The sequence below is a fragment of the Oncorhynchus mykiss genome, chromosome 25 (assembly GCF_013265735.2).
Source record: "Oncorhynchus mykiss isolate Arlee chromosome 25, USDA_OmykA_1.1, whole genome shotgun sequence".
Taxonomy (NCBI): Eukaryota; Metazoa; Chordata; class Actinopteri; order Salmoniformes; family Salmonidae; genus Oncorhynchus; species Oncorhynchus mykiss.
Genome location: NC_048589.1, coordinates 30,110,756 through 30,134,228, shown reverse-complemented (window position 1 = coordinate 30,134,228; position 23,473 = coordinate 30,110,756). Strand labels below are relative to the sequence as shown.

The window sequence follows — 23,473 nt, the reverse complement described above, 5'->3', positions numbered from 1 at the left end:
ATAACACATACATATGGAATCATGTACTAACCAAAAAAGTGTTAGACAAATCAAAGTATATTTGAGATTTTAGATTCTTCAAAGTTGCCACCCTTTGCCTTGATGACAGCTTTGCACACTGTTGGCATTCTCTCAACCAGCATCATGAGGAATGCTTTTTCAACAGTCTTGAAGGAGTTCCCACATATGCTGAGCACTTGCTGGATGCTTTTCCTTCACTCTGCGGTCCAACTCATCCGAACCATATCAATTGGGTTGAGGTCAGGTAATTGTGGAGGCCAGGTCATCTGATGCAGCACTCCAACACTCCCCTTGGTCAAATAGCCCTTATACAGCCTGTAGGTGTGTTGGGTCATGTGTTGGGTCATTGTCCTGTTGAAAAACAAATGATGGTCCCACTAAGCACAAACCAGATGGGATGGCGTATTGCTGCAGAATGCTGTGGTAGCCATGCTGGTTAAGTGTGCCTTGAATTTTAAATAAATCACAGACAGTGTCACCAGAAAAGCACCCCCACGCCATCACACCTCCTCCTCCTCCATGCTTCATGGTGGGAACCACACATGCAGAGATCATTCGTTCACCTACTCTGCATCTCACAAAGGTAAGGCAGTTGGAACCAAAAATCTCATATTTGGACTCATCAGACCAAAGGGCAGATTTCCACCCATCCATTGCTTGTGTTTCTTGTTCCAAGCAAGTCTCCTCTTATTATTGGTGTCCTGTAGAATGTAGAAAATAGTAAAAATAAAGAAAAACCCTGAAATGAGTAGGTGTGTCCAAACTTTTGACTGGTACTGTACATGTAGGTAGGGGTAAAGTGACTATGCACAGATGATAAACAGCGAGTAGCTGCAGCATAAAAAAACTTAGGTTAGCTATTTGATTAGCTGTTCAGCAGTCTTATGGCTTCTTGGTGACAGAGGGCAGTATTTTCACATCCGGATTAAATGCGTGCCCAAATTCAACTGCCTGCTACTCATCCCCAGAAGATAAGATATGCATATTATTAGTTTGGATAGAAAACACTCTGTAGTTTCTAAAACTGTTTGAATCATGTCTGTGAGTATAACATAACTTATTTAGCAGGTGAAACCCAGAGGACAAACCATTCAGATTTTTTTTATTTTTAGGTCACTCTCTTTTCAATTTGTTTTCATTGGGAATCCAGATTTCTAAGGGACCTTCTTGCAGTTCCTACCGCTTCCACTGGATGTCACCAGTCTTTAGAAATTGGTTGAGGTTTTTCCTTTGAGTAATGAAGAAGTAGCCCTGTTCAGAACGGGGGTCACTTGTAGTGTACTGTTAGATAGAGGCGCATGACCAGAAAGCTAGCTACAGTTTGTTTTCCTCCTGTATTGAACACAGATCATCCCGTCTTCAATTTTATAGATTATTTACGTTAAAAATACCTACAATTGTATTACAAAAGTAGTTTGAAATGTTTTGGTAAAGTCTACAGGTAACTTTTGAGATATTTTGTGGTCACGTTGCGCAAGTTGGAACCGGTGTTTTTCTGGATCAAACGCACCGAATAAATGGACATTTTGGATATATATCGACGGAATTAATCGAACAAAATGACCATTTGTGATGTTTATGGGACATATTGGAGTGCCAACAAAAGAAGCTCATCAAAGGCATGAATTATATTTTTATTTCTGCATTTTGTGTCGCGCCTGCAGGGTTGAAATATGCTTTTCTCTCTTTGTTTACAGAGGTGCTATCTTGCATGTGTGATTTAATGAAAGTTAAATTTTTATAGTAATTTCTTTGAATTTGTCGCTCAGCATTTTCCCTGGCTTTTGGCCAGGTGGGACGCTAGCATCCCACATATCCCAGAGAGGATTTAAGAAGCCTTTTGGACCTAGACATGGAGCGATAGCAGAGAGAACAGTCTATGACTAGAGTGGCTGGAGTCTTTGGCACTTTTTAGGACCTTCCTCTGACACTGCCTGGTATAGAGGTCCTGGATGGCAGGAAGCTTGGCCCCGGTGATGTACTGGGCCGTACGCACTACCCTCTGTAGTGCCTGGTGGTCGGAGGCCGACCAGTTGCCATACCAGGCAGTGATGCAACCGGTCAGGATTCTCTCAATGGTGCAGCTGTATAACTTTTTGAGGATCTGAGGACCCATGTCAAATCTTTTCAGTCTTCAGATGGGGAATAGGTGTTGTCGTTCACTCGTCATGACTGTCTTGGTGTGTTTGGACCGTGATAGTTTGTTGTTAATGTGGACAGCAAGGAACTTGAAGCTCTCAATCTGCTCCACTACAGCCCCGTTGATGAGAATGGGGACGTGCTCAGCCCTCCTTTTCCTGTAGTCTACAATCATCTACTTTGTCTTGGTCACGTTGAGGGAGAGGCTGTTGTCCTGGCACCACATTTCCAAGTCTCTGACCTTCTCACTATGGGCTCTCTCATCGTTGTTGGTGATCAGGCCTACCACCGTTGTGTCATTGGCAAACTTAATGATGGTGTTGGAGTCATGCCTGGCCACGCAGTCATGGGTGAAAAAGGATTCAGCAGGGGACTAAGCACGCACCCCTGAGGGGCCCCAGTGTTGAGGATCAGCATGGCAGATGTGTTGTTGCCAACCCTTACCACCTGGGGGTGGCCAATCAGGAAGTCCAAGATCCAGTTTGCGAGGGAGGTGTTTAGTCCCTAGGTCCTTAGCTTAGTGATGAGCTTTGAGGTCACTATGGTGTTGAATGCTGAGATGTAGTCAATGAACACCATTCTCACGTCAGTGTTCCTTTTGTCCAAGTGTGAAAGGGCAGTTGATGTGAGCCATGACCAGCCTTTCAAAGCACTTCATAGCTACAGATGTGAGTGCTATGGGGCAGTAGTCATTTAGACAGATTACCTTGGTGTTCCTGGGCAACAGGGACTATGGCGGTCTACTTAAAACATGTAGGTATTACAGACTTGGTCAGAGACAAGAAAATGTCAGTGAAATCAAATTGTATTGGTCACATACACATGGTCAGCAGATGTTATTGCGAATGTAGTGAAATGCTTGGAGTTCACATCCTGGTAATCCGTCTGGCCCTGCGGCCTTGGCAACGTTGACCTGTTTAAAGGTCTTACTCATATCGGCTATGGTGAGCGTGATCACACAGTCGTCCGGAGCAGCTGGTGCGCTCATGCATGCTTCAATGTTGCTTGTCATAATCTAAACTGCATCCTTCTCCTTAAACATTTATCATAACTGCAGTTCTGTATTTCCTAAGCCTCGTCTTTGTGACAGTGTTAGGGCTGGTTCCAGCAGGGTCTATGTTTCAAGGTTATAATTGAAAAAATCTGCCATAATACAATGGCAAGGTCAGGGGCCATGAAACCCATGAAATAGTGATGATGCTCATTGCCATTGTTGCAAATTTGGGAATAACCAACCGCGATGAGGCATCGCTAGCTGTGAACAAGCGTTGCGATACTGTTGCATGTAGGATGATCATTTAGACATTTCAATACATTATTTTAACAACTCCAAACCAATTGAATGTGGCGCAGGAACTGACACGCTGCATTTTTCTATTACAGTTTTTCTCAATTGCTAAAACACTAAAACCCATTGGCTGAACAAAGTTCTCAGTTGCCTGGACTCATTTAGCTAATTATGCAGTATGTTGTCAATACCTTAAACCATTTCACATGATAAAACACAATTTTCAGATCTCACTTAGACTTTTCAGCAAAACTCTAAACACATTCTGCACTCTAATACACATGCACAGGGCCATACAATTCATCCATTGTACAGTATACAGCCTACAATGCACTGTACTACAGTATCCATTCTCAGACTTTCTCCTTCCCACCTTCAACAACCTGTTTGCTCTCTGAACTGGCTTATACTGGTTGTGTCGCATCATTTGAAACAGGTTAAATACATTTTGAGTGGGTGTGTTCAATCAATGACTTATGTTCTCTATTTGTATTTGATTGTTGCCACTTGTGTTTACCAGTATGGATGACAAGTGCATTAGAGTGCAGAATGTGTTTTGAGAATTAGAATGTGTTTAGTTTTGCTGAAAAGTCTAAGTGAGATCTGAAAATTGTGTTTTACCATGTGAAATGGTTTAAGGTATTGACAACAGACTGCACAATTAGCTAAATGAGTCCAGGCAACTGAGAAATGTGTTCAGCCAATGGGTTTTAGTGTTTTAGCAATTGAGAAAAACTAACAGTACTGACTGCTCAATAGATTTTGACTGGTTGCAGGTTCATATCAACAAAGAACAAGAATTACAGTATCACAGAGACAAAGGACAAGATTGTGAGATGCAGGGTACAGTACTGTAAAATAGGGGTACAAGGAGGAGGAAGAACAAAAAACAAATTGCAAAGAGCAAAGCAGAGTAGTAATTTCTGATCAATTTTGAGCTACTATGATAAAACATGTTTTCGTTCATCAAAAGACAATGATGGAAAAATATGCATTTTTTTTTAGATTAAAAATGTACTTCTCCCTGAGAATTGTATGTTTTGAACAATGTGTTTACTATTTTTCGGTGTATTGTTTACTGACTGCTTGAGAGTGTTTATCATTTTGATCACTTTGTTTATGATTTGAGAGCAGTGTTTGATTTTGAACACAGGTAAAACTGTTTTGAGGTGAATGTTTCATTTTGCTAGAGGAGTCAGAGGTTATGTAAATAGTGCTTGAAGATGAGGTTTTGTGTTTAATGTTTTCAGGAAATGGAGCAAGGTTTCAGAAATGGTGTTTTAGCAATTGAGAAAAACTGTAATAAAGACACCTGCTGGTAACTCTTACAAGTTTTCATAACAATCGGAGATCTGTAATTTTGGATGCCGATTTAAATTATTATTATTTTTTTTACACCTAATCTTATTTTACTAGGAAAATCAGTTAAGAACACATTCTTATTTTCAATGACGGCCTAGGAACGGTGGGTTAACTGCCTTGTTCAGAGGCAGAACGACAGATTTTGACCTTGTCAGCTCAGCGATTCAATCTGGCAATTTTACGGTTAACTAGTCCAACGCTCTAACCACCTGCCTCACAAGGAGCCCGCCTGTTACTCGAATGCAGTAAGAAGCCAAGGTAAGTTACTAGCTAGCATTAAACTTAATCAATCATAATCACTAGTTAACTACACATGGTTGATGATATTACTAGTTTATCTAGCGTGTCCTGCGTTGCATATAATCGATGCAGTGCGTATTCGTGAAAAGGGACTGTCGTTGCTCCAACATGTACCTAACCATAAACACCAATGCCTTTCTTAAAATCAATACACAGAAGTATATATTTTTAAATCTGCATATTTAGCTAAAAGAAATTCAGGTTGGCAGGCAATATTAACTAGGTAAAATTGTCACTTCTCTTGCGTTCATTGCACTGCAGAGTCAGGGTATATGCAACAGTTTGGGCCGCCTGGCTCATTGCGAACTAATTTGCCAGAATTTTACGTAATTATGACATAACATTGAAGGTTGTGCAATGTAACAGGAATATGTAGACTGATGGAGGCCACCCGTTAGATGAAATACGGAACAGTTCCGTATTTCACTGAAAGAATAACCTAAGGCTCACATTTCTGTGTGTTATTATGTTATAATTAAGTCTATGATTTGATAGAGCAGTCTGACTGAGCGGTTGTAGGCACCAGCAGGCTCATAAGCATTCATTCAAACAGCACTTTAGTGCGTTTTGTCAGCAGGTCTGCTGTTTATGACTTCAAGCCTATCAACTCCCGAGATTAGGCTGGTGTAATGATGTGATGTGAAATGGCTAGCTAGTTAGCAGGGTGCGAGCTAATAGCGTTTCAAACGTCACTCACTCTGAGACTTGGAGTAGTTGTTCCCCTTGCTCTGCATGGGTAACGCTGCTTCGAGAGTGGCTGTTGTCGTTGTGTTCCTGGTTTGAGCCCAGGTAGGAGCGAGGAGAGGGACGGAAGCTATACTGTTACACTGGCAATACTAAAGTGCCTATAAGAACATCCAATAGTCAAAGGTATATGAAATACAAATGGTATAGAGAGAAATAGTCCTATAATTCCTATAATAACTACAACCTAAAACTTCTTAACTGGGAATATTGAAGACTCATATTAAAAGGAACCACCAGCTTTCATATGTTCTCATGTTCTGAGCAAGGAACTTAAACGTTAGCTTTCTTACATGGCACATATTGCACTTTTACTTCTCCAACACTTTGTTTTTGCATTCTTTAAACCAAATTCAACATGTTTCATTTATTTGAGGCTAAAATGATTTGATTGATGTATTATATTAAGTTAAAATAAGTGTTCATTCAGTATTGTTGTAATTGTCATTGTTACAAATACATTTTTAAAAATCGGCCGATTAATCGGTATCTGCTTTTTTTTTTTGTCCTCAAATAATCGGTATCGTATCGGCATTGAAAAATCATAATCGGTCGACCTCTAATGTCTACTGTGTATTCATGTGCTATTTGAGTGACCTAAAAATGACAATAATATCTATGGGCTTAAAAAATAAAATAAAAAACATTAGCTGACATGGGCTAGTTGATCCAGAAGTTATAAACAGTTCTCTAAGGTTTGCAATGACTAACATGACAAAAGGAATTGATTACGCACTACCCAATTTCGAAATTGCACCTTGTTCTACTACTACAACTTTCAAGAGTAAGTTTAAAGCCAGACTGAGTTCCTTTAAAAAAAAGTATAAACAATTTGGAAACCATTGTCCTAAATATCTGTCGACTTGGTGTGACTCTTATGATTAAAGAGGCTCCATGCAACACTTTTATTTTGACCCATAAGAGTAGAAGTAAAATGGCTCTATTCTCAGCACAACCAATTTTCTACTCTGAGACGCTTTGTGGATACGGGCCATGACTACGACAAGAGGGCCCCAGGTCTCCTAAAAATAGACTAGACAAGGGCAGGATGGGATGGAGATGGGGATGGATGCTAGAACAAAGCCCTTTCATCAGAACTTTTAACAGACTATTGGTCACAATGCCAAAAACAAACTGCTTTAAGACCATAGGCTGAATAAGAACTACATGCACTGAGAATACTTGTGGCATCATGATGTGTGTCATTATCGAGAGAGATCACACAAACATTTCAGCATCAACAGCCTGTAACAATCAGTATTGATATACAGGATTCCATTTCAAAGGAAACATTTTTAAAGTCTCAAATTAAATTAAATCAAAGGCAATTGCCTGTCTGTCTTTTAAAAGGGCCACCTACTGAAATGAAAAGGTCCGGTGTGGCTCAATTGGTAAGAGCATGGTGCTTGCAATGCCAGGGTTGTGGGTTTGATTCCCACGGGGGACCAGTACAAAAAAAGTATGAAACTGTATGAACTCACTACTGTGAGAGTTACACACACTACTGGATAAGAGTGTCTCCTAAATTACTCACATGTAAATGATTCAGTGAGTATTATAACATTGTAACATGTCCACCAAATCCCACTAGATGGCAGACTTCACCAGTGAATCCAAACAGGCACAGTCATTCTGAAAGTCCCAAGAAGTCACTCTGGCAACAGAATGACACGTTGTGTTATTTGATACTATTGATTACAGGGGTCATTACAGCTGGTCAAGTTGTGGGTTCAAATAGATTGAGGGAGACAAAGGCAGGGAGGAGGAAAATAAACAACAATAAATAACAGATATGTCATACCCTATATCAGCTGAGAGAAGGAGCATAGAAAGAGACAGATTAGGATAATGTGATTTGTGTGGCCGTGCGTAATTGGCGACTCCGACCACGGTAAAGGAGGTGCAGTGCTTCTTAGGGTTTGCCAATTACTACTGGAGGTTTAGCCGGGGTTTTGGCCAGGTGGCAGCTCCCAGTACCTCACTGCTGAAGGGTAGGCCGGTGGTCAGCAGAGGCAAGCAGAGCTTTTAGACATCTGAAGGCGCTGCTTACCCGAAATTATGACGTGGGGGACCGGGAGTTGCTGGCTGTGGTAAAAGCTCTGAAGGTGTGGAGACATTGGCTTGAGGGGGCTAAACACCCTTTTCTCATCTGGACTGACCACCGCAATCTGGAGTACATCCGGGCAGCGAGGAGACTGAATCCTGGCAAGGTGGGCCAATTTTTTTTAACCAGATTTTGTTTCACCATCTCTTATAGACCAGGTTCCCGTAACACTAAGGTCGACGCACTGTCCATACGTCCGGCCTCATGTCTGGTGGCACCGGTGGTATGGGAGGTGGGCCGGAAGTACGTGCTGCTTGGTGTTCGTGACAAATTGATCCGGTGGGCCCACACGCTACCCTCCTCGGGTCATCCGGAAATTGAGAGGACGTTGCAGGGAGTCTTAGGGGAAGGTACTGGTGGCCCACTTTAGCTAAGGACGTGAGGTTTTATGTCTCCTCCAGTTCAGTGTGCGCTCAGAGTAAGGCTCCTAGACACCTGCCTAGAGGGAAGTAAGACACCTGCCTAGAGGGCAGCCCCCTTCCATTCCACAACAGCCTTGGTCACATCTGTCGGTGGACTTCCTCACCGACCTTCCCTCGTCTCAGGGGAACACCACGATCCTGGTCGTTTTCGAAGTCCTGCCGTCTCCTTTCGTTTCCGGTCTCCCTACGGCCCTGCAGACTGCGGAGGCCGTGTTTACCCACGTCTTCCGGCACTACGGGGTGCCTGAGGACATAGTTTCTGATCGGGGTCCCCAGTTCATGTCCCGGGTTTGGAGGGCGTTCATGGAGCATCTGGGGGTCTCAATCAGCCTGACCTCAGGTTATTACCCCGAGAGCAATGGGCAGGTAGAGAGAGGGAACCAGGATGTGGGTAGGTTTCTGCGGTCGTATTGCAAGGACCGGCCAGGAGAATGGGCGAGGTACGTCCCATGGGCGGAGGTGGCCCAAAACTCACTCTGCCACTTCTCCATGAACCTGTTGCCTTTCCAGTGCGTGTTGGGCTACCAGCTGGTCCTGGCACCTTGGCATCAGAGCCAAACCGAGGCTCCTGCGGTGGAGGAATGGGTGCAGCGCTCAAAGGAGACCTGGAGAGCCATCCAGGAATTGCTCAAATGGGCTTGTGGGCAGCAGAAGGTGAGCGCTGACCGCCACCGCAGTGAGGCCCCGTGTTCGTACCGGGGGATCGATCCGAAACCTGCCCCTCCGTCTGCCCTGCCGGAAGCTGGGGCTGGCCGCGGTGTGTGGGGCCATTTAAAGTCCCGAGGAGGATAAACGAGGTGTGTTATAGGTTACAGCTCCCTTCTCACTATCGTATTAACCCCTCGTTTCATGTGTCTCTCCTCAGGACGGTGGTAACCAGTCCCCTGCAGGAAGGTAAGGTGCCAGAGGTCCCTCGGGCCCCTCTGGACATCGAGGGGCCCCCGGCATACACGGTACGTTCCATCCTGGACTCTAGACGCCGGGTGAGGAGCCTGCAGTACCTCGTGGATTGAGAGGGGTACAGTCCGGAGGAGAGGTGCTGGGTACCGGTGGAGGACATCTTGGATCCATCACTGCTGAGTGATTTCCACCGCCTCCATCCGGATCGCCCTCTGGGTCGTCCTCGAGGCCATTGTCGGCTCGCTGCGGGAGCCGCGCATCGGGGGGGGGGGGGGGGGGGGGGGGGGTGGGGGGGTACTGTCACGACTTCCACCGAAGGTGGCTCCTCTCCCTGTTCAGGCGGCGCTTGGCGGTCGTCGTCACCGGTCTACTAGCTACTAGCTGTCTTGATTGTTTTCACCTGTTGCTTATTTTAGTTCATCAATGGTCTATTTAAACTTACAGTGCCCGCCGGGCTTATTCCTACTGTCAGCGGTGAAGTTGTTTTTCTCCTGCGTAATTTGTTGTATGTTATTTCCTGGTTTTTGGAGACATACCTGATTTATGGTCATTGCCTGTTGGCTAGACCAAGCGAAATAAACGCATCCATTGGAAGTATTGCTCTCTGCGCCTGACTCTACACCCACCACTCCTAGAATTCCGTGACACTTATTGATCATGATTTAAAAGGCAAAACTGATTGCAGCACTCCTACTCTACTCCTTCTTAGTGACTAGAACCCATATCCCAATGCTGTGGAAACACATTCTGCCATTCCCAATGCCTTGAGGGTAGCTGCAGCTGAACTAATTATGTTCCTCCATTTCCTGTTTTAATTAGAGGGCTACTGAGGGCTGGTTCAACATTGTCCTCTAACAAAAAATAAGACCATCAGCTGATTGATCAGCCAGTCTATAGAGCGAAGAGTTTCTCCAGATAGATACCCCATCAGCTTGATCTGTAGACATTTGTACACACACACGCACGCACGCACGCATCTGCCAGTCTAAAGGGAGAACCTCCCTAGGTACCCCCAGAAATTGAGCCCATCAGCCTACAGTACTAAGCCCAGTAGTCTACATTTACATTTTAGTATGTACCTTCATTCAACTAAGGTAGGTACTGTAAAACAACCACAATTCACCATAATTGCAAGTAAAACCTTCAAAATAGCCGCTATCTGCCAACTCATATCCTGGACTGGCTGGTCTCTGCACTGCTGCACTAGGGTTGGGAGGGAGAATGGATTCTCTCTAAACATTGATGCGAGGCTATGTCCCAAATGGCACCCTATTCACTATATGATGCACTGCTTTTGACCAGAGCCCTATCAGCACTGGTCAAAAGATCTGCACAATATAGGGACTAGGTTGCCATTTGGGACAAACCCTGAACATTGAGTCTGACTGCAGACCTCGCTAAGTCACAACAACAGACCAGTCCAGCTCCAAGGCTACTGAGAAGGTACAGCTCCCCTCATTATATCTAATCACCTCTTCCTCCTACAGGGTCATTATACTGGGATCTGATGTTGGACAATTCTGCATCTGACGGTGTTCTTTGCTATGCTGGTCCCAGATCAGTTTGTGCTGTCTCTTGTCTGGCAATGACAATGACCTCAGGACCAAAACAAATATGGGTCAATATTCACAAAGGATCTCAGAGAGTGCTGATTGTCATCAGGTACTCCATGTCAATATAATCTTTTTTTTTTTACCCCTTTTTCTCCCCAATTTCGTGGTATCCAATTGTTGCTACTATCTTGTCTCATCGCTACAACTCCCGTACGGGCTCGGGAGAGACGAAGGTTGAATGTCATGCGTCCTCCGATACACAACCCAACCAGCCGCACTGCTTCTTAACACAGCACGCATCCAACCCGGCTACACCGTGCACCTGGCAACCTTGGTTAGCGCGCACTGCGCCCGGCCCGCCACAGGAGTCGCTGGTGCGCGATGAGCCAAGGACATCCCTACTGACCAAGCCCTCCCTAACCCGGACGACGCTAGGCCAAATGTGCGTCGCCCCACGGACCGGCCGGTTACGACAGAGCCTGGGCGCGAACCCAGGGACTCTGATGGCACTGCAGTACAGCGCCCTTAACCACTGCGCCACCCGGGAGGCCATGTCAATATAATCTTATTGAAAAGGGAAAACCACTTGTAGATTAGAGCTGCTATTCAAATCAAAATCATATCACATTTTATTGTTCACATACACATGGTTAACAGATGTTATTGCGAGTGTAGTGAAATGCTTGTGCTTCGACAGTGCAGTAATATCTAACAAGTAATCTAACAAATTCACAAATACTACCTTGTACACACAATGTAAGGGGATGGAATAAGAATATGTACATAAAAATATATGGATGAGCGATGACTGAGCAGCATAGGCAAGACGCAATAGATGGTATAAGGTACAGTATATACAGTGGGGCAAAAAAGTATTTAGTCAGCCACCAATTGTGCAAGTTCTCCCACTTAAAAAGATGAGAGGCCTGTAATTTTCATCATAGGTACACTTCAACTATGACAGACAAAATGAGAAAAAAAAATCCAGATGTATCGTGGAAAATAAGTATTTGGTCAATAACAAAAGTTTATCTCAATACTTTGTTATATACCCTTTGTTGGAAATAACAGAGGTCAAATGTTTTCTGTAAGTCTTCACAAGGTTTTCACACACTGTTGCTGGTATTTTGGCCCATTCCTCCATGCAGATCTCCTCTAGAGCAGTGATGTTTTGGGGCTGTTGCTGGGCAACACGGACTTTCAACTCGCTCCAAAGATTTTCTATGGGGTTGAGATCTGGAGACTGGCTAGGCCACTCCAGGACCTTGAAATGCTTCTTACGAAGCCACTCCTTCGTTGCCCGGGCGGTGTGTTTGGGATCATTGTCATGCTGAAAGACAGAGCCACGTTTCATCTTCAATGCCCTTGCTGATGGAAGGATGTTTTCACAAAAAATCTCACGATACATGGCCCCATTCATTCTTTCCTTTACACGGATCAGTCGTCCTGGTCACTTTGCAGAAAAACAGCCCAAAAGCATGATGTTTCCACCCCCATGCTTCACAGTAGGTATGGTGTTCTTTGGATGCAAGTCAGCATTCTTTGTCCTCCAAACACGACGAGTTGAGTTTTTACCAAAAAGTTATATTTTGGTTTCATCTGACCATATGACATTCTCCCAATTTTCTTCTGGATCATCCAAATGCTGTCTAGCAAATTTCAGACGGGCCTGGACATGTACTGGCTTAAGCAGGGGGACACGTCTGGCACTGCAGGATTTGAGTCCCTGGCGGCGTAGTGTGTTACTGATGGTAGGCTTTGTTACTTTGGTCCTAGCTCTCTGCAGGTCATTCACTACGTCCCCCCGTGTGGTTCTGGGATTTTTGCTCACCGTTCTTGTGATCATTTTTTGCCCCACTGTACATATGAGATGAGTAATGCAAGATATGTAAACATTCTTAAAGTGACAAGTGATCCATTTATTAAAGTGGCCAATGATTTCAAGTCTGCATGTAGGCAGCAGCCTCTCTGCGTTATTGATGGCTGTTTAATAGTCTGACGGCCTTGAGATAGAAGTTGTTTTTCAGTCTCTAGTCCCCAGCTTGGATGCATCTGTATTGACCTCGCCTTCTGGATGATAGCGGGGTGAACAGGCAGTGGCTCGGGCTGTTAATGTCCTTGACGATCTTTTTGGCCTTCCTATGACATCGAGTTCTGTATTCTGAGACACTTTGTGATCACGGGCACCGGGTAGTTCTTTGCTACTAGGCCCTTTGAAATCATAATATAATCATTATAACAATATGCGATGAGAGCCTATAGAGTGTCTAGTCCCTCTTACCTTGAGCTGCACTAGGTGTACATCCAGGTGTTTGTTGACTGAGTCCTGGTGGACAGAGTGGGAGAGATCCCGGACCCTGTCAGTGGTGGCCCTCAGCCACGTCTCAATCTCAGGCAGGTGCAGCACCACCTTCCAGTCCGCCCCTGTGTGCAGGGGAGGGGGCTTCTGGTTCTGATACCTCCGGGCCGGGTCCCTCTCCTGGGCCAGCCCTTCTCTACAGAGACCACCCTGGCTGAGGCTGGGGCCTGCCTCCTCCTCCTCAAAGCTGGGCGTGACGGAGGTGATCATGGGTGAGGCAGCCTCTCTGGCCATGGGAGACACCGCAACGTTCATGGTGAATAACAGCTAGATTCTATAGTTGATCGGGCCGTTCTCAAATCAGCTGCAGAGAGACAGAGAGGGAAAGAGGGATGAAGGGAAGGAGGACAGGGCGGAAAGAAGGACAGAAACATTCATTAATAACTGTACAGCTGCCAGAGAATATTTTATTTATACAGAGGGAAGCCAACTGGGTATTTTCGGGTGCAACACTATAAATAGTCCCATTCATGCTCGTCTGGGGAAGAAATGAGTCGTTGTTCTACAGAGACGACTAATATTAGCAGAGCTACAGTGGCTTGAGGAAAGTATTCAACCCCTTGACATTTTTTATATTTTGTTGCCTTACAACCTGGAATTAAAATAGATTTTGGGGGGGTTGTATCATTTCATTTGCACAACATGCCTACCACTTTGAAGATGCAACCAGAAATACAACAAGAAATAAGACAAACAACAGAAAACTTGAGCTTACATAACTATTCACCCCCCCCAAAGTCAATACTTTGTAGAGCCACCTTTCACAGCAATTACAGCTGCAAGTCTCTTGGGGTATGTCTCTATAAGCTTGGCACATCTAGCCACTGGGATTTTTGACCTTTCTTCATGGCAAAACTGCTCAGCTCCTTCAACTAGGATGGGTTCCACTGGTGTACAGCAATCTTTAAGTCATACCACAGATTCTCAATTGGATTGAAGTCTGGGCCTTGACTAGGCCATTCCAAAACATTTAAATGTTTTCCATTAAACCATTTGAGTGTTGCTATAGCAGTATGCTTAGGGTCATTGTCCTGCTGGAAGGTGAACCTCTGTCCCTGTCTCAAATCTCTGGAAGACTGAAACAGGTTTGCCTCAAGAATGTCCCTGTATTTAGTGCCATTCCTTCAATTCCAACCAGTTTCCCAATCCCTGCTGATGAAAACATCCCCACAGCAGGATGCTGCCACCACCATGGGATGGTGTTTTCGGGGTGATGGGAAGTGTTGGGTTTGCGCCAGACATAGCTTTATCCTTGATGGCCAAAAAGCTCAATTTAAGTCTCATCTGACAAGGGTACCTTCTTTCATATGTTTGGGGAGTTTCCCACATGCCTTTTGGCGAACACCATGTGTTTGCTTATTTTTTCTTTAAGCAATGGCTTTTTTTCTGGCCACTCTTCCATAAAGCCCAGCTCTGTGGAGTGTACGGCTTAAAGTGGTTCTATGGACAGATACTCCAATCTCCGCTGTGGAGCTTTGCAGCTCCTTCAGGGTTACCATTGGTCTCTTTGTTGCCTCAGATTAATGCCCTCCTTGCAGCCCTCTCTTGGCAGGTTTGTTGTCGTGCCATGTTCTTTACATTTTCTAATAATGGATTTAATGGTGCTCAAAGTTACGGATATATTTTTTTATAACCCAACCCCGATCTGTACTTCTCCACAATTTCGTCCTTGACCTGTTTGGAGAGCTCCTTGGTCTTCATGGTGCCCCTTGCTTAGTGGTGTTACAGACTCTGGGGCCTTTCAGAACAGGTGTATATCTACTGAGATCATGTGACACATATTGCAGACAGGTGGACTTTATTTAACGAATTGTGACTTCTGAAGGTAATTGGTTGCACCAGATCTTATTTAGGGGCTTCATAGCAAAGGGGGTGAATACATATGCACGCACCACTTTTCCCTTATTTATTTTTTTAAACAAGTATTTTTTTTTACTTCACTTCACCAATTTTGACTAGTTTGTGTATGTCCATTACATGAAATCCAAATAAAAACCATTTGTCATTGGGTTATTGTGTGTAGATTGATGAGGGGGGAAACAACAATTGAATCAATTTTATAATGTGGCTGTAACGTAACAAAATGTGGAAAAAGTCAGGGGGTCTGAATACTTTCCGAAGGCACTGTAAATTAGACCCAACAACGTCCACAAAATACCACCGACATGAACTGCTTAAACCAGACAGCATTCTCTGTCTGCACACACTTTTACTTTTTTAATTTGGCTATGACAGTCTATTTAAAATCAGTCTTACAGTATTTAAATCTGAAGACAGTATGGTTTGAAGTGACTGTAATGCATTAGAAGAGTATTGGGCAGTTCAGAATAACATCAGGCAATCACTTTGTATGATATTCTGTATAGAAAAGAACATCACTAACCACGTTACCATCCAGCCATGTCATGTGGATTAATTACCTGATGCATGAAAAAAGTAACGGCACTGGGCTGATGGAAAACATGAAATGCCGGTACAATTTTATAAATGACTACAGACTATTTGTTTGTTCGACATGGATCTTTTTGTGTCCGTAAAATTAATTATGTGAGAAATGGTGGTTGAAACGCCTTTATGCGCAAATATTTATATAATAACTATTAAATCGAAGTAAATTTGGAGTCACGCTGTGTGGTCCTCCTACTATGACTCGAGAAACGATGCAGTTTATTAGGCTCCAGATTAAATAAATGATGATGAACTTCACAGGGTGGTGAAAGTGCAAGGTGATGGGCTTGATGCTCCTTTCCCATAAATATCGAAGGCCTTATTCTGTGAACATGATGATCGATGCTTGGCTGAAGTTTGACAAATACAAACAATATCGCTCTCATCCATAATAATTTCATAATATAGGTAGCCTACCCGCGAGATGTTGGCTAGGGGGCATGTGCCAAGACCAAACTGAGCACATTTTCTATATAACGCAACAGTTTGCGACAAAACCCTCAATAAAGTTGAAAATGCCATGGAAACTCATTTAACTTCTATTTCTAATTTGATACTGTACATGGGAATTTAACCACAGGAAAGTTATTTTTATGTGCACTGTCATCACGCGCAACATTGCATATGCAAAAAGTAAGCTTGACAGAAAAAACATCTCTGGTGTGAAAATGCGCATATTCTTTTATGCAGATTTTAGAATATTCATATTAAAATCTATCCCAAATTGGATGGAAACCTAGCTACTACTAACCAGTGGTGTAAAGTACTTAAGTAAAAAATACTTTAAAGTACTACTTAAGCAGTTTTTTGGGGTATTTGGCAAGTTTTACTTCACTATATTCCTAAAAAAATAATGGACTTTATACTCCGTACATTTTCCCTGACACCCAAAAGTAGTCGTTACATTTTGAATGCTTAGTATGACAGGAAAACGGTCCAATTCATGCACTTAAAGAGAAAAGTCCTGGTCATCCCTACTGCATCTGATCTGGCGGACTCCCTAAACACAAATGCTTTGTTTGGGAGTGTTGGAGTGTGCCCCTGGGTATCCGTAAATATTTCAAGAATCGTGCTATCTGGTTTGCTTAAAAAAAAGGAATTTTGAAAGATTCATACTTATATTTTTGATACTTAAGTATATTTAAAACCAAATACTTTTTTACTTTTACTAAAGTAGGATTTTACTGGGTGACTTTCTATTAAGGTTTATTTTATTCAAGTATGACATTTGAGTCATGACAGGACTGACGGTAAAGTCATGACAGAACTGATGGAAACATGTTTTGGTAGACTGTTGGTCAAATGAATCATGTGAGAAATGGCGGTGGAAACACATGCGCTAATATTAATAACCATTAAAGTTAACTTGGAGTTACGCTATGACATGTTGTGTGGTCCTCCCACTATGACTCATCAGGAAAACATGCAGTTTATTAGGCTACAGATGAAATCAATTATGATGAACTTCACAGGGTGGTGAAAGTTAGCTCCTTTCCCATAATTATCAAAGGTCTTATTTTGGTAACATGATAATTGACACCTGGCTGCCATTTGACAAATAACAATAATCTATCTACTTTGTCTATATTAACAGTTCGCAGATACAGTGTGAGTAGACAACAGCCTACATGATGATTTTATTATGGACATTATTTGTATTTTTGTCAAAAGGCAGCCAAGCATCAATCATCGTGTCATCAGAATAAGGAGAATCAAACTTATCACCACAATGTGAAGTTCATCATAATTTATTTAAAATCAGTAGCCTAATAAACTGCATGCTTTCCCGGGAGGACCACACAACATGTCATGGCGTGACTCCAAGTTTACTTTAATATTGTAACGACCTGACTAGATCATAAAGGAACAATTGTCCAGACAGAGGGTTGAGTTTACGAATTGACGGTTTATTACCCAACTTTACACAGGCTACTGTTTGGCCGTAGCCCACGCCAAATAAACAAAAGATACCCCACAAGCCAACCGTAACCTTCTCTTGTGAAGGCCAGACGTAAGAGAGAGAACAAAGGCTAAACCTGGTCTTAACTTCCAATGCTCCATCCCCCTGCCCAACCCCCATCCACGCCAGTCCGCCAACTGCAAGGATGCCCGGCATCAGAACATTCCAGGCATTCCCGTGATTGGCAGCTAGCAGGTTGATTGGCATGTCGGACCCCGCGAACACTGGGTACTGGTAAGTACAACACAACCACCTACTAGCCTAACACATAACACACAGCTGTCTGTGCGGGTCGCTACAATATGATGGTTATTATATAAGTATTTGCACATAAAAGCGTTTCCACCGACATGTCTTGCATAATAAAATTTTACCAACACAAAAAGATCCCACCTTTGGAAAGTTACACAAAGGCTCTCAAGGGGTGGTCACAAGAGTGCTCAGGGAGGTGTGTGGGGGTTTCCATCGGTGCGACCACGGTGGAGAGTCCAGTCTCCACCATGCGCATCCACTCAGAATATGCTGATTTGGCTCTCGCCTTCTGTAAGAAGAGGTCGAATAAATTACCACCCCATCGATGGGGGGATTGTGCAATACATCTCCTGGTAGACGCTGCACTTCCCAGGAGTCACGTGTATCCTCTGTCACAGATGGCGGCTATGGAAACATATGTCTCAGAATCAGATACATTCGGCCCTGCACTTCACCTGCCTCCTCGAGTTTCTTTTTTGTGAAGAAGAAGGATGTGGGTTTGCGCCCGTGTATTGACTATCGAGGGATCAATCAGATCACAGTGAGGTATAGCTACAAGCTGCCTCTCATCGCCAGTGCGATCGAGTAAATGCACGGGGCGCGCTTCTTCATAAAATTGGATCTCAGGAGCGCTCACTGCGTATCAGGGAGGGGGATGAGTGGAAGACTGCATTTAGTACCACCTCAAGGCACTATGAGTACCTCATCATGCCGTACGGGTTGATGAATGCTCCATCAGTCTTCCAGGCCTTTGTTGACAAGATTTTCCGGGACCTGCACGGGCCGAGTATGTGTCCCTGGTGCGCAGGGTGCTTGGTCGACTGTTGGAGCTTGACTTGTACGTCAAGGCTAAGAAATGTCTGTTCTTCCAACAGTCCGTCTCCTTCCTAGGGTACTGCATTTCCACTTCAGGGGTGGAGATGGAGAGTGACCGCATTTCAGCCGTGTGTAATTGGCCGAATCCCACCGCGGTAAAGGAAGTGCAGCGGTTTTTAGGGTTTGCCAACTACTACCGGAGGTTTATCCAGCGTTTTGGTCAGGTAGCAGCCCCATTACCTCACTCGGCTCCCATGCCGGCTCATCCGGATCCCTCTTTGGCGTTCATAGTGGAGGTGGACGTGTCCGAGGCTGGGATAGGAGCTATGCTCTCTCAGCGCTCTCTCAGCGCTCGGGCACACCACCAAAGTTCCGCCCCTGTGCTTTCTTTTCGAAGAAGCTCAGCCCGGCGGAGCGGAACTATGATGTGGGGGACCGGGAGCTGTTGGCTGTTGTCAAGGCTCTGAAGGTATGGAGACATTGGATTGAGGGGGATAAACACCCTGTTCTCATCTGGACTGACCACCGCAATCTGGAGTATATCTGGGCGGCGAGGAGACTGAACCCTCGCCAGGCAAGGTGGGCCATTTTTTTTACACGTTTTGTTTTCACTCTATCCTACAGACCAGGTTCCCAGAACGCTAAGGCAGACGCACTGTCCCAGGTGCATGACACAGAGGAGCTGTCCATAGATCACACTCCCATACTTCCAGCCTCTTGCCTGATGGCACCGGTGGTGTGGGAGCTGGACGCAGACATCGGGTGGGCGTTACGCACAGAGCCCACTCCCCCCCAGTGTCCAGCTGGGCGCCTGTACGTTCCGTCTGCTGCCTGCGACCGGTTGATCTATTGGGCCCACACGTCACCCTCCTCTGGTCACCCTGGCATCGGTCGGACGGTGCTTTGCCTTGGTAGGAAATAATGGTGGTCCACCTTGGCCAAGGACGTGAGGGTTTATGTTTCCTCCTGCTCAGTGTGCACCCAGTGCAAGGCTCCCAGGCACCTGCCCAGAGGGAAGTTACAACCCCTACTCGTTCCACAACGGCCATGGTCGCACCTGTCGGTGGACTTCCTGACGGATCTTCCTCCCTCACAGGGCAACACCACGATCCTGGTCGTTGTGGATTGCTTTTCTAAGTTTTGCCGTCTACTTCCTTTGTCCGGTCTCCCTACGGCCCTACAGACTGCAGAGGCCCTGTTTACACATATCTTCCGGCACTACAGGGTAACTGAGGACATAGTTTCTGATCGGGGTCCCCAGTTCACGTCCAGGGTCTGGAGAGCGTTCATGGTACGTCTGGGGGTCTCGGTCAGTCTCACCTCAGGCTTTCACCCCGAAAGTAACGGGCAGGTGGAGAGAGTAAACCAGGATGTGGGTAAGTTTCTGCGGTCATATTGCCAGGACCGGCCGGGGAGTGGGCGGCATTCATCCCCTGGGCAGAGATGGCCCAAAACTCACTCCGCCACACCTCCACTAACTTCTTTCCTTTCCAGTGCGTACTGGGGTATCAGCTGGTTCTGGCACCATGGCATCAGAGCCAGATCGAAGCACCTGCAGTGGACGAATGGTTTAAGCGCTCGAAGGAGACCTGGGACGCCGCCCATGTGCACCTACAACGAGCCATGAGGCGGCAAAAGGCGAGCGCCGACCACCACCGTAGCGAGACCTCGGTGTTCGCACCAAGGGACCGGGTCTGGCTCTCGACCCAAAACCTGCCCCTCCGCCTGACCTGCCGGAAGCTGGGCCCGCGGCCATTCAAAGTCCTGAGGAGACTGAACGAGGTATGAAACAGATTACAGGTTCCCCAGATTACTGTATTAATCCCTCGTTCCATGTGTCTTTCCTCAGGCCGGTGGTGGCTGGTCCACTCCAGGAGTCTGAGGTGCAGGAGGTTCCTCTGCCCCCTCTGGACATCGAAGGGGCTCCGGCGTATGCTGTTCGAGCCATCCTGGACTCGAGGCGTCGGGCGAGGGGCCTTCAGTACCTCGTGGAGTGGGAGGGGTACGGTCCAGAGGAGAGATGCTGGGTGCCAGTGGAGGACGTTTTGGACCCTTCGTTGCTGCGGGAGTTCCACCGTCTCCACCCGGCCCTGTGCCTCGTTCTCCGGGTTGTCCCCGAGGTCGGTGTCGGCGCGCTGCTGGAGCCGAGCATCAAGGGGGTGGGGGGAGTACTGTCACGACTTCTGCTAAAGTCGGTCCCTCTCCTTGTTCGGGCGGTGTTCGGCGGTTGACGTCACCGGCCTTCTAGCCACCGCCAATCCACTTTTCATTTTCCATTTGTTTTGTCTTAGTCTTACACACCTGGTTTCACTCACCCAATTACCTGTTTATTATTTAACCCTCTGTTCCCCATGTTTGTTTGTGAGTGATTGTTCTTTGTAAATCGGTCCGTTATTGTGGGCTCGTATATTTTCCTTGTATTTTTGTCTATTGAGTAAAGTACGTTGATTACTCATTTCTGCTGTCCTGCGCCTGACTCTCTACACCAGCTACACACAGGACCCCATTACAGTCAGGGTATATGCAACAGTTTGTGTCGCCTGGCTTGTTGAGAACTGTGTGAAGACCATTTCTTTCTAACAACGACCGTAATTAATTTGCCAGAATTTCATGTAATTATGACAGAACCTTGAAGGTTGTGCAATGTAACAGCAGTATTAAGATTTACGGTTGCAACCCTTTCGATAAAATACAGAACAGTTCCGTATTTCACTGAAAGAATAATGTTTTGTTTTCGAAATGATAGTTTCTGGATTTTACCATATTAAATGACCCAAGGCTCGTATTTCTGTGTGTTTATTATATTATAATTAACTCTATGATTTGATATTTGATAGAGCAGTCTGACTGAGCAGTGGTAGGCAGCAGCAAGCTCTTAAGCATTCATTCAAACTGCACTTTCCTGCGTTTGCCAGCAGCTTTTCGCAATGCTTGAAGCACAGCTCTGTTAATTTTATTTGTTCACCTTTATTTAACCAGGTAGGCTAGTTGAGAACAAGTTCTCATTTGCAACTGCGAACTGGCCAAGATAAAGCAAAGCAGTTTGACACATACAACAACACAGAATTACACATGGAATAAACAAAACATACAGTCAATAATACAGTAGAAAAATCTATATACAGCATGTGCAAATGAGGTAGGATAAGAGAGGTAAGGCAATAAATGGGCCATGGTGGCGAAGTAATTACAATATAGCAATTTAACACTGGAATGGTAGAATGTGCAAAAGATGAATGTGCAAGTAGAGATACTGGGGTGCAAAGGAGAAAGATAAATACATAAATACAGTATGGGGATCAGGTAGATTGGATGGACTAATTTACAGATGAGCTATGTACAGGTGCAGTGATCTGTGAGCTGCTCTGACAGCTGGTGCTTAAAGTTAGTTACGGAGATATGAGTCTCCAGCTTCAGTGATTTTTGCAGTTCGTTCCAGTCATTGGCAGCAGAGAACTGGAAGGAAAGGCGGCTGAAAGAAGAATTGGCTTTGGGGATGGCCAGTAAGATATTCCTGCTGGAGTGCATGCTACCGGTGGGTGCTGCTATGGTGACCAGTGAGCTGAGAAGGCGGGGCTTTACCTAGCAGAGACTTGTAAATGACCTGGAGCCAGTGGGTTTGGTGACGAGTATGAAGCGAGGGCCAGCCAACGAGAGCATACAGGTCGCAGTGGTGGGTAGTATATGGGGCTTTGGTGACAAAACGGACAGCACTGTGATAGACTGCATCCAGTTTGTTGAGTAGAGTGTTGCAGGCTATTTTGTAAATGACATCGCCGAAGTCGAGAATGTTTATGACTTCAAGCCTATCAACTCCTGAGATTAGGCTGGCAATACTATAGTGCCTATAAGAACATCCAATAGTCAAAGGTCTATGAAATACAAATGGTATAGAGGGAAATAGTCCTATAATAACTACAACCTAAAACCTCTTACCTGGTAATATTGAAGGAAAGGATATTAAAAGGAATATCAAGCTTTAAAACCTCTTCATCCTACCCCCTCCTTTTTCGAACATTCTGTTAAAAATCGCGCAACTTTTCAGCGTCCTGCTACTCATGCTAGGAATATAGTATATGCATATGATTAGTATGTGTGGATAGAAAACACTCTGAAGTTTCTAAAACTGGTTAAATCACGGCTGTGACTATAACAGATTGTGTGTTTCATCGAAAAGCGCAAGAAAAACTGCTCACTGGAAGCTAAAAATAATATCCATGCGTCACTTTCATGGATTGTTAAAAAGGCACAAAATTAATTATGGACCTGCATGCAATTCCTACAGATTCCACACGATGTCGCCATTGTCGTCATTATCCGGGGAGTTTTTTGTTGGTAAATCCAACTAACTGGATTCCATTTCTTCCGGTCTCCGCCAGGATGTTTTGAAGTGCACATTTTCAGCCATTGATTTGAAGACGAGGAGCTATTGAATACACATCGCCCTGTAATCATTTTGATAGATTATAAACGTTTACTAATACCTAAAGTTGGATTACAAAAGTATTTCGAAGTGTTTTGTGAAAGTTTATCGTCGACTTTTTTAATTTTAAAAAATGACGCTGCGTTTTAAAACGATGTTTTTTTCTGATTTACACAGCTTCCATAGATGGCTATTTTGGGTATATATGGACCGATTTAATCGAAAAAAAGACCCAATAGTGATGTTTATGGGGCATATAGGAGTGCCAAGAAAGAAGCTCGTCAAAGGTAATGAATGTTTTATATTTTATTTCTGCATTTTGTGTAGCGCCGGCTACGCTAAATCTTTGTTTACGTCGCATTCAGGCATTTTGGGGTGTTGC

General features: G+C 44.7%; 1 protein-coding gene across 1 annotated transcript in view; it reads right to left on the bottom strand.

Moving 5' to 3' along the window:
* The window catches only part of LOC110505775 (A-kinase anchor protein 6), a 238,281-nt gene that overhangs the window by 196,507 nt on the left and 18,301 nt on the right, over positions 1 to 23,473 (bottom strand). Inside the window, exon 2 of the mRNA XM_036962725.1 lies at positions 13,115 to 13,496. Coding sequence (XP_036818620.1) covers positions 13,115 to 13,447 — 333 coding nt within the window. The 5' untranslated portion in view covers positions 13,448 to 13,496. The remainder of the gene's footprint in view (positions 1 to 13,114; positions 13,497 to 23,473) is intronic.